The sequence below is a fragment of the Hipposideros armiger genome, unplaced genomic scaffold (assembly GCF_001890085.2).
Source record: "Hipposideros armiger isolate ML-2016 unplaced genomic scaffold, ASM189008v1 scaffold_1059, whole genome shotgun sequence".
Taxonomy (NCBI): domain Eukaryota; kingdom Metazoa; phylum Chordata; class Mammalia; order Chiroptera; family Hipposideridae; genus Hipposideros; species Hipposideros armiger.
Genome location: NW_017732409.1, coordinates 100,569 through 112,675, shown reverse-complemented (window position 1 = coordinate 112,675; position 12,107 = coordinate 100,569). Strand labels below are relative to the sequence as shown.

The following is a 12,107-nucleotide window of genomic DNA, read 5'->3' as shown; positions in this document are numbered from 1 at the left end:
TTGGTGTAACTCATCACGATGCATGCAGTGCACAGCTGTACATTCATTGGTGGTAAGGAAGCTGGAGATAACAACCTCATCAAATTAGCGCATACCCCAACTTACTGCATGTCGCAGTTCAATTTAATTTTAAAAATACCTCAGATTCCAGGCCAACAAATTAAAATGCTGAAAACTGAAGTGTGTTAAGGCCCACTCATCATGGTAGGAAGATTTACCTGCTAGTTTTAAGTTTCTGCTTTGCAAACATGGGCAGTAGTGATGGTTATTTCTTAAGCAACACCATCACTTCCAAAGGGAGTACGCTTGTCACCAGACCCTGAACCTTTTTGTTTACATCTTCTACTGGAAAGCAACAGAAGGAAAATCTGGGCTCTGTGGAATGGGGACATCTTGTCCACTTGTAGGGGGACTAGAATTTTAGGGCTGTGGGGAGTGTTTCTGGAATTTCTGATCTACAGGAACAAAGTGGGTACTTGGACTGCAGCATATCTCTTCAAGGGATCTGCCTGGGAAACCACTGTATGTCCAGGAAGAGGTTTCGTATCCTGCGCTTCCTGTACATCCGAGTCTACTAGAATAAAAGGCGGGGCACTGGTCTTCTTGCTGTCTGTCATCCATCATCACATAAGTTGGAAAAGTAACATTAGGTGGATGCTGCAGGAACTGTGGGTCCTTAGGATTGGATAAAAAGAGGGTTGCTTGGGGGAAAGGCCCAGGTGCAGGTGGCAGTGATGGGCAACTTTGTTGAGTCATATCAGTTAGACAATGAAGGGTCCACATGTTAGACTATGTTGGTGGTTGTCCTGTTTTGTTTGTAGGTATTGCTATAAAAATTTTTTGCAGGCATTGAAGGTTTGGTCTCTGCATCAGGTGCTATGCACAGAAATGTCTTTGTATACTTTTTTACATGTAAATAAACTTTTGTAGTAATATGCACCATAAAGCATGGTATAGAGAGAGCTAAGTAAATCGTGCTTGGCAATGGGAAAGAGATCCTCTACAGTTGGAGAATGAAACAGCACTGCGATAGCAAGTGGCAGGGACACTAGAGTTGTGGCAAAGAAACAGTTTCGTTCTAAGTTGCTGTTTCCAGGTACTTAAACCTAGACATGTTTTCTACAAGGTCTTCAAGAAGAAATGGGAAATCAGTACTTTTGGCTTTACCAAAAAATCAGTGGAAGACTGTATTAAGCCATTGAAAAAAGGGTTAATGCATATACGCAGTGATTTTTTTCTTTACTAAAGAAATCCGCACTAGGTATCATCTTTTGATCAATGAATCAAGTATCTTTGGCCCTTTAGTTACCCTTATCGCCCATTAATTTGTCACCACACACAAAACATCACATAATCTAGGACTCATAACTCTACAGAAAGCCTCTTTAGGCAAGGCTTGAAATCATATGTCCTAGGTGACAGTAAGGGTGGGTTGGTCCCACAGGGGTCCGTTAGGAACAAAGAGGTCTAGGCATGCCATCTATATCCTTACTCCAAGGACTCTATTATGTCAAATTTGACTTCCTAGTGAAGGCAGGATTGTCTTGGAGGAGTGAGTCCTGGAAGATGTGATGGAGGCGAAAGGTTCCTGATGGAAGAGCTGTACTTTGCCCAAACGTGCCCAGTGCTTGTGTTGAACATGGGCTGGACCATCTATCCCTGGTACAGCTGTTTATCTTCCCCAGAAAAGGTAACACTATGCACACAGTTGAGCAATGTGTTTTCAATAGCTTCAGATACTTTCAGTTGATCTTTCTTGAAGCTAACAAATAAATATGCATAGCCATGTCTTCAGGATTCTTGTTAAATGTCCTCTTTGCACTTGCTTGAGAAATAGTTAAGCACTGGAGAACAGTCACTTGGTATGGGAGTGCTGTTTTAGCCACAAATGTGATGCCAGTCCTACACATTACACTCCTAGCACTGGCTTCTGCCTTTTCAGCTGTGCAGAATCCCTGTCACACTGCCAGACAGAATTTGATCTCTAAACACCTGCTTTGGTAACATTTCTTTATTCTTCTGGCTCTAGTACGAGTCAAAGTTCAGAGAGTTCCCTTTGGAATGGGAGGGATTGGCTCATTCTGGGCCCATCTATCCCTAAAGGGACAAGGGCCCTGCACTTATCAAGATGGGGGAGGAGGGTGGACAGACCAAATGCCATAATTAGGTCTAGGTAGAGGTCAAACCACATCTGTGTCATTTGGAAGCCATGGCGGTAGGTTCAGCAGCCAAAAGGCAGCTTGATGTGCCCACCTGTGGGGGAACTAATGAAGGAAGCCGGTCATCTTAGCCGTGTCCATTATGGCTCAAGTGCCTGCCTGTCCTTTCCGCTGCTGCTACCTCCCTGCTCCAGTGTGATAGACAGACCTGCAACCTGACCTGCCCTCTGCCCATGCAGCTATGAAGCTGCTCCCTCAGCTGCAGGAAGCTCACAGGCAGGAAATCAGGGCTGGACCAGCTCCCCAAACCTGGCTGCAGAGCTCTCCTGACTCCATGGGAAAGCAGGAACACACCACCGTTTCTTTCACTTTTAAAATGCCACAGCCAGATAAAGGCATTGCTGTAGTTTGCCTTTACATTCGCAAGTGAGAAATTTCAAGACAACGTCCCCTAATGACAGTTTTTCAGTTGGAACATTCAGATCACATGCGTATATTTGTACCTGACATCAGGCTCTAATGCTTTTCACTACATAATATGTTCAGAAGAATAACACAAAAGTGCTAGAGGAGCAAACCTGAGTCCAAGTTTTGACGAGGTCACTTTAAAGTCACTTATCTCATAAGAGTAAACTCTCAAATAAATCAGTCTTCAAATAGGCTTGGCATTTTAAAAACTTTTGAAAATAAAGACTTTTGACCAAGCTTCAGAGAGCCTACCTAGATGGTGACCTGAAGTACAGATGTCACCTGAAATGTATTCATTTGGTAAGTGTCTAATTTTCTTACCTGGCTCCACCAAACCTCGCTCAGGTGCTGCTTCCCATTCTGGTTTGGTTTCTGGAACAGGAGGAGGGGGGCCACTAGACAGTCTTACAGAGAGAGCTGGGGGCACAGCTTTAGCAGCTTCCCGAGGGAGCACAGTTGGACATATGCCTCCTGGGATGCAGCGCTTTTCCGACTCTTGCTGCTCAGGGAGTAGGGAAGTGACCTCCACTTCAAGGAGCAGAGATTTTTCATGGCCTTCTGCTTTGGTACAGGCATCTGTGTCCAGGGCTTGTGCAGGTGGACCTTTCACAGAGGCGAAAGAGAGCAGAAGTATTCTTTTTCCTGTCATATGTACTGAAGAATCATAGTTTGCAGGCTCCAACTGTGCAAATTTAGTAGAACCTGCACATTTTTCAGGCATGCCTGGGGCTCTCTTGCCTACAGGTATGAGACTACCTGGTGGTAACAACTCATGTTCTTTTAGAAAAGCAATGTGATCAGTTAAAGGGATAACTATTTGTTCTGGAATTTTCTTGACATAAGTAATTCCTTCAGTCATAAGTTCATCTTTATAGATAGATGTTTTATGAATGGTTGACATATCCTCAGTACCAGCCTACAAAGGGACCTCAAGAGCTTGAGCATAAGCAGGAAGTTCTTGTCCATCCTGCAAGGGGAGTGAGGAAGCTGCTGCTGAGGGTGGGGTAGTAATCTTAGGGGTGGATGGTTCTGAAGGACCGCGAACTGCTTCACTGTTCTCCTCAGGCTCTGGGAGCTGCTCTGCACGAACTGATGGGAACTGAGTGATTTTGCTGCTAAACAGTGGTCCAGTTGTATTATCCTCCTCTGTGTCTGTAGATTTTTCCATCCGTGTAGCTTCTTGGGAAACTGTAGATGTTCCTCTTGGTTTTTTTACACATTTTGGTTCCTTCTCTTGTGTGGTTCCTTCTGACCACTTCTCAAGTAAAATAACAGCCAGATGATTAATTAGCCTATTTTCCCCAAATGAAGAATTTTAAATAGAGCAGCAATTGATTGAGCATTCAAATGCCAACATATACACAAGAACAAAAGAATTTTGCTTTGTTTTCCAGTATCTGTGATTTAGTGTGGGTAATGAAACTTTCCTGACCTACCAATCAAAAGACACCTCAATTCATCTCCTTGAAATTAAGTGACTCAAAGTAGCACAGTGACAAAAATCAAAACCATATACCAATTTTGCCTGGTCAGCAACAGAGGAAAGATGCTAACTCTGCCTAGAAATAAGGAAGGTAAAAACCTCCGATAAATATTTACCTTCATGTGGTATACTAACAGTGATAAAACAAATGTGGTCATATTAATAAAGGTATCTTCCAAAATTTAGGTAAATATGTGTATTAACTTAATAATTGGAAAACTAGAGGATAGGGCATTTTACATCAGGAAGCATCGTCTATTCCAACCTAAAAATGGTAGCACCTGCTGGCGAGGTGTGATAATGCAGCCAGAGTCCTACTGTCCCAGACAAGAGGAGCAGAGAGGAGATCTGGGTCCATCAGTATGGACTCTGTGAATCCTCAGGTATGAGGAAAATTCCTTGGAAGGCTTGGGAGGCCAAGACAGCTGATGACATACAGAAACTCCTAGAACTGTAAAACTAAAATCATTTTCTGCTTGTTGCCCACACACCTGTGTAACCACCTTTGTTGTTACTCGCTGAACATTTTCATACCTGCTTGTTTTACTGAGGATTTTCTCTTGTGGAAGTGTTTCCTTAACATCATAATAAAATCTAGAAAAAGTGGAATTTGCTTTACAAGAATGTGTTTGCGTCAAGTCAAAACTTGGTTTGGAGACATGTATGTTTTCCTAGGTTCAGCTGCTTACCGAAGAACAGTGTCTCCTTCGGCCATAGCTGATGATTTCTTGTAAACTCAAGTCAAAAGTCTAGTTCTGGACAGGGCTACCACACCAAATGCCTGTGTGCAGAGAAAGAAAAGCTACATCTACTCTTGCCTCCCTGTGCTTAGAACAATAACCTAATTTTCCCAACCGTTCCCCTCTTCGGGACTTCCCCACCCACTTTTTAACAAAACCCTTTATCCACTAATACACTTGACTGAGTGCTTGTGCTGTGTGTGTAAGACACTGTACCAGGCACTGTTATGGACATAAAAATTATTAAAATGAGGCCTCACAAAGCTTACATTTAGTAGGGGAGATAAGACAGATATACAAATATTATAGGTAAAAAGGTATAAGTGCCTAATAATGGTCCTAGTAAAGATCTGTGGACATTCAGAGAAAGAAAAGAAGAACTCTGTCTGGGGGAATAAAGGAAATTTTATTTAAATAAGTCTGGCTTTACACCTAAGATATAGAAAGCTGAAAAAAATATCATTCCTATTATAAGGAGAAAAAGCCAGATAAATCACAAAATAATTTTTCTTGAGCCCATCAGAAAAGAGAGTGACAAAGCAATGAAGTAACCTGACTTCCAAAGTGCAACCTGCCCCTCCAAAGAGAAAAAAGGCCACAAGAACTGTCTGATCTGTGGCAGGGCCCAGAAAGGAGAGGCCACCACCATGCCAGCTGGTAAGGTATCAGCTAAAACATTAATGTACTGGGAAAGGCGATATGTGGGCTAGGATATCAGTGAATAGCCTGGGACTCCAGTTGAAAGAGCCTCCTAGGAGTACAGGCTGGGCTAGGTGACCTGGTGTTGAGAGTGCCCACGGCAACGCAGCACTCCTGGCAAGGTGGAATCCCAGGGTGTCATGCGATATGGTCAGTGGTTTTCACAAAGTTAATGCAGATTCAGTTCTTATACCAGTGTCCATACTGTGACCTCATCGCCTAGCGCCCTGAGAACCGCCGTCAGTCACTGCTCGCCTTAGGGCAGTGACTGTCCTGTGACCATCTCCTGAAATACCCTAAGAACACCAAAGCCAGTCACTGCTTTCAGGCCCACAAATTCTGAAGAACTGTTGAAGAGTTGCCATGCGCAGATAATGGGACACTGTCCTCCAAAATCTGCGAGGGTTATCATAGGATGTTCACTACTTTAAAAAGGCTTCAACTGCCTGAGGGGTGGGGCCAGCAGCCCAGTAGTGAAGAGCGTCCTGGTAGATGTAGCACCAGCTGTGCATGGGTGTGGAGACCCAGGATGTCACCAAGGTGGTGTGCACGCACAGATTCCAGCAGACCAGTGTGGTCTCAGACTTGGCCCTTTGGGGAAGCGCTCAATATTGAAAATGTGGCACCTTCCCATCTGCGTTGTGTGTCAGGCTTGATACAGGCACAACAATGGCTCCTGACTCTCCAGCTATAGCAACAAAGCTATACAACTGTTTCACAGGTTTGAGCCTCCCGAGCTGCCACCCCACCTCTTGAGACCAGGTGAGTGTTTCCTAGCAGATGAATCCATGTACTGGCTCTACAAGACGTTGTCTGTGTTTCCAGCTTTCCTAAATTACACTGGGAGGGGCAAACAGAGTCTTCTCTGATTTTCACTGCCATATGCCATGGGACCATTTCTTCTTGGCACATGACCCCTGGGCTGCGAAGCTCTGTGTTGGACTGGGACCCCTTCCTCTTCATGGGGGACCTCTGTCACCAATATGTCCCTCCCAGTGTTTAACTACCATATGTGGGCTTGCGTCAGTCCACTTTGCAACTCCATCCATCCTACCAGTCTCAATGTGGCCTCTTCTTTATATCCTTTGTTAAAGGAGTTCTGTTCAGCTACTCTGCAGATGATTCTTAAGGTTGGTAGGTGTATAATTTGTTTGTAATTTTGGTAGGTGTATAATTTGTTTGTAATTTTTGATTCTGGGATGAAGTAGGCATAGTGTTTACATAATCTGCCATCTTGGGCCTCTCTCAAATTGTTTCAATTTTCTACAGGAGTTGTATGGAAAATTCTGTGGAAAACTTTTTCTATAATTTCCTCAGCATCAAAAGTTTAACTTTTTTTAAAAAATGAGTTCATGCCTTATGTTGGAGAATGTTTGTGGTGAAACTGATGATGGACTTCTTGACCATTAAAGACAGGAAGGTTTTACTCACCTAGACCACTTGGATCCTGGTGTGTATGTTTTAGGAGGGCCTTGAGAGTTCTTGTGATTTTATTTGTCTATTTCATAAAATTTGCATGATTTTTGTATTCTTTGCATTGTTATTGATTATGGTCATTCATAGTGTGCCTAGGTTTAAAAGAAAATGATGGTTGTATTATATTTGTCGTGCCAAAGGATTTAATGTGTTCATATTAGGTTAATGGAAGTGATGAGACCGCAAGTTTCTGAGGAAAGAGAGAAGAAATGAGACACCTGATCTGGTATGGTTATATAGAATAATAATCATTATTTCAAACTGCCTTCAACAAAAACATTTAATTGCTAAACATATGTGTAAGTAGCTAAGTGATGCTGTGCCTATTTTGAAGAAGTGGGCATATATATGTACACACACAGTGAGAGAATGAAAATTTAATAGTTTCGTTAGGGTATGGGTTGTACATTATCAAACCTACAAGTGGGGTTCCCTTACTTCCTCTATCAAAGGCAGATGAGAGTGAAGGCAGTCAAGTGAATGTTTTTAAATGGCTTGAAGTAACGAGAATTAGCTACTGAAACCCAAGTCTTCTGTAAATAGCACAGGAGATAATAAGAAGCAGCTATAGCTGTTGTTATAGTTCTAAATTACATACATTTTGATGGGAAGTGACCTAAACTGGATGAAGATAAATGGCTTGACATGGTTTTAGGTAAGAATGATGTTGAGTCTGGATGCACAGTAAAACCAAGGGGCATACTAGTCTCCCAAAATGAAATGGAAGGGTGAATTTTTGTACATAATTCTAACCATTGAATAATTTCTTTAGCAAAAGATGAAACTACAGAATTCTGCACCAGAATGAAATTTAAATATTCTGATTATTTTCAAAATAGTATTGCTATGTAAATAGACTTACGTATTACATGTGTTCTCGTGTCCATGTATAATGTTTGAAACACAGTGTACTTCATTTTTTTTGTTGTTGTGACATTTGTTTAGAATAATACATTTCAATATATGTATAGTTTTGTTTTATTTTTTTGCCAGCTTGTATCTCTGGCATGACATATTTATCTAGCTCTTAAATCGGTAGTAAATCACTCAAAAACAGATTTTGAATTGACAGGCTGAGTGGTGAAACATTGTTCTGTCCCAGGAGGAAGGGATCCTTCCTTCACAACTTCTTGCTGGATTATTCTGGAGAAGTCCCATCTGTGAGGCACACCAGCCTCAGTTCAGATACAACTACTCCCTCTTTTCTCTCTTTCCTGTTTTAGCAAACTTCTGGCAACAAAACAGACAACATTTTGTGATGACAAATATAGCAGTTGCCACACAGGCCAGCAGAAACCCAATCACATCCAAAGAGTGGTACTGGAACCAGTTGAGGTCATAGGAGGCTGGCCGCAGGTGTTTGGCTCCTTTGTGACGCATGACAAACTCGATCCAGAAGATTGCTCGATCTAGAGGTTTCATTGGCTGATCATGGTGAATTCTCGATAATTTCATGGCGTTCTTTTTATATCTAAAGGAGAAACCAAAAAGACACCAACATTGAAAGGAAGTTAATTTGCCTAAGCATATTATTCCCATGAAAGGTTTTTAAGTCTCATACATATGTTTCAAAATAAATGTCACAGAATTGCAGAAGTTATTTTCATTTGGGTCTTCATAAATGGTCTGGTTTTTACATTGGAATTTTGTGATGACAAGTATTTTATAAAGTGAAGAAGGAAGATAATCTGGGAAAGTTATGTCATTTTAGCAGAGCAAATGCTAGAACCCTTCTAAGGGCTATAAGTGTGAATGAAAAAGGATCTACATAGCAGACGTGACAAGTTCAATGACCAAAAATAACCATGCAGCTTGATCTGATCATAAGTTCCTAACTGTGCAAGTCCTGGTGAGTAGTCACATCCCAGGCCGACTATAGGTTAATCTTTACCTTAAGGGAGCATGTCCATTGTTTTTATACACCTAGGATACCTTACCTTTAGAATATCAGAATAACTTCTTTTCCAGACACCTCAAAAGTGTAACTGTAGGCACCCTAGCACAATGACCACAAGTTTCTCATTGCTGTTTTGTTGCTCACATACCATCTCTATTTAGTACAAATGTTAAATATTACCTATCCTGTATTTCAATGCAAAAGAAGTTTGTATCTCTCCATTTTACCTGGTATCCAATCTGAGAGATCTCATCTACCTCCACTTTTGCTTTCTCCCCCCTCCTTAATCTACCACTAATAGATTTCATGTAACGTTCCTTATGTTTTCTCCTTAAATTCTAAATATATAAAAAGGACTACCAAACTGCCATTCTCGGTAACATTTTCTCATTCCTTGAGATTTTGCTTTGAGTCGGTCCTCAGCTATTGGCTCAAATAAATCCTTGAACATTTTTTCTGTAGGTTTGAACTTTCTTTCGTCATTATAAGTTGGATGGTAAAATGCAGTTTTAGGATGATGCTTTTGAAGTTTTAAAGAGGAATTGTTTCATGGCCGGAGAAATACCTCCTCACTGATCCCTGTGCTTCTGTTCTTTTCATACCTGTATTGTCATTGTCAACCCAGTAGCCAGAATGATCATTTTTTAAAAACATATTAGATTATGAGACTCGCCTATTCAAAGTTTCCATCTGACTTCTCATCCCATTTAGAATGAATTCCAAATCTGTTCTTTGTCCTACAGGACCCTACATAGTCTTTAAATTGCATTATTCTTTCTAAATGCCCATGATGCCACACCTAAATTTTACTATGTGATTTAATTGAAATTTCAACTAGTTACAGAATATAATGTTGAAAAACTAGTGTGGAATTTTCTGGTCAACACCAAGGAGGTAATCTTACTTGGGCCCTCTTAATGGCAAGGGTTTTATCTTGTAGAGAAGAGGCAATCTGCATGATAAAACCCTTGCCATTCCTTTGCTGGAAAAATATATCCTTGTCTAAATATGTATATATATTTTTTGCTAATAAGTCCCCTGCCACACCCTCCTTTCTGTACAGCTTTCCATTTTGTACAACTCCTCAGACAGTCCTTGTAGTTCCTGATCAGATGCTGCCTGATTCATGAATTGCTCAGTATAGCTAATTATACCTTAAAATTTACTGGGTTGAATTTTGCGTTTTGAAAGTGGACAGACCCCTGGCAACCTCTGTCCTGTCACTTTGTCCCATGCACACTCTATTGTAGGCACGTTGGCCTCTGGCTGTTCACAGAAGCTGCCAAATGTGTTCCCACCTCAGCACCTTTGCACTTTCTCCCCACTTTGTCCTCTCTTGGAATAGTCTTTGCTATCACACCCCAAGGCTACTTCTAACTCTGATGGAGGCATTGGTGTCAGTTTCACAATTAAAAGAGGCTTTTCCTGGCCTCACTATGATACAGCATTGGATACTATACAGCACCCCGTAGGCATTCCTTCTTCTTCTTCTTTTTTTTTAACCAGTTTTCTCAGTACATTAGGTGTATTGGTTTAATATGATTTGAAATCCACTTCTTTGTCATATAAGTGAAGTTTTAACCCAGTTGTTTATGGCAAAGACAAAAAAAATTCCTATATCACTGAAATAAATCATTTCTTGATGTCATCCTTCTACATGTGGTTTCCTTTGGTAAAAGAGGGCCCCCCCCTGGGAGCTTATCAGCTAGAGCCTGTGGAGAAGCACATATGACAAGGGGACATTTAAAGTATGAATATTGAGTTTGTGAGCAGTTTTTTGAGAGTTTCAGTTTGGAGGAGGTGACTCTTCACTAGTAACCTATTGTAAAAACTCTGGAGACCCTTGGGGCATTCCTTCCTGTCTTGTTGAAAAACCCCTCTTAGTGGTGCTAAACCTCAGAGCAGCCCTGTGAAAGAGGTCAGCCAGCCTACAAACACTGGCCACTTTGTTCCCTAGCAACCTGTTCTAGCAGCAGGGGACATTTACTTTTGTGCTGGATGATGGAAATCAGGTCCTGGTTGCTGATTGTCAGGAGTGCCTCTTGTCAACTGATGGTCACTGGTGCCATTTCAACACCAACAGGAATCCCCAATTTGGGGTGCAGTGAAGCGGAAAACTTTATTCAGTGCAAACTGAATATTGAGCAAGCAAAGCTCAATAGTGTTCTAGCTCAACTGGAAAACAGCATAGCTGTGAGGTGGCCCCTCTCTGGCTAGACAGCTCTGCTCTTCTCTGGTCCTGTTAACTCCACTCTGTTCTGAGCCGGTCCACTCCCCTCTGCTCTGCTCTGGAGAGGTCTTTTGGTGTTTCAGCTCCAGCTGGGGATATGCAGCCTTCAGTCTTCCTTGGAAAGAGAGTGTCCACCCTGAGCTAGAGGGGAGCTGCCTTATATAGATAGAAATTCCTTCCCCTGATCCCTGTTGGTCCATCCTAATTCAAATGGAGACTTGAAATTCTCAGTTTGATTGGTTCTGAAGGCACTGTCTTAATTGGTCAGAATGGAGCCACTGTGGTCAGTAAGTTGCTAATGTGATGTAGCTGTCTGGCTCTAGTTGGATGGGGAAAGCCTCAGTCCTATTAGTTGAAATACTATTCCAGGAACTCCTTTCTAAGGGCTGGCTCAGATGGCTGGGACACAGTGTGGGAAGGCAGTTTAGTGCAGGAGGCAGGCTGCTTAGTGAAGGTCTCTACCCAGAGTGCAGCCTGCAGAAGAGACCTCTCTGTAGAAATGACTGCTAGACTGAATTTTATTTTATTTTAAGATGAGCCTAGTTAGCTGCCTGGAGCCCTTCTTAGTAGGTATCCTCTTTCTCGGGGTCCACACTCATCTTAAAAAATACACCTCATGTTAAATTTGGGCTTTATTTCTCCCTCTCCCCTTACCTGGGACAATAGTGTGATTAATTGGTCATTTATTTGGTATATGTTATTTTATTTTATTTTTTTTCTTTCATGAATTTTTTATTATATTTTTTTATTGTGAAATACACGTTTTTTAAAATTAGTTTCAGCTGTACAACACAGTGCAATAGTTATACTTTTTACCCCTCCAAGTGACAACCCCTCTCCCCCAATCTGCCACCCCACTTCCCCCCAGTATCATACATATCTATTACAATTCCCTTGACTCCACTCCCACACTATACTCCACGTCCCATGACTATATATATATATATATATATAT

At 41.7% G+C, this 12,107-nt stretch overlaps 1 protein-coding gene and 1 pseudogene across 2 annotated transcripts in view; both read right to left on the bottom strand.

The window, feature by feature from the left end:
• Positions 1 to 227: 227 nt before the first annotated feature.
• Positions 228 to 4,825, bottom strand: LOC109376182 (calcium-binding tyrosine phosphorylation-regulated protein-like; annotated as a pseudogene).
• Positions 4,826 to 7,257: 2,432 nt separating this feature from the next.
• Positions 7,258 to 12,107, bottom strand: part of LOC109376175 (UDP-glucuronosyltransferase 2B31-like) — a 30,978-nt gene continuing 26,128 nt past the window's right edge. For both annotated transcript variants that reach the window (XM_019631978.1, XM_019631979.1), the window contains exon 6: positions 7,258 to 8,496. In XM_019631978.1, the coding sequence (XP_019487523.1) occupies positions 8,217 to 8,496 (280 nt within the window). In that variant the 3' untranslated portion in view covers positions 7,258 to 8,216. The remainder of the gene's footprint in view (positions 8,497 to 12,107) is intronic.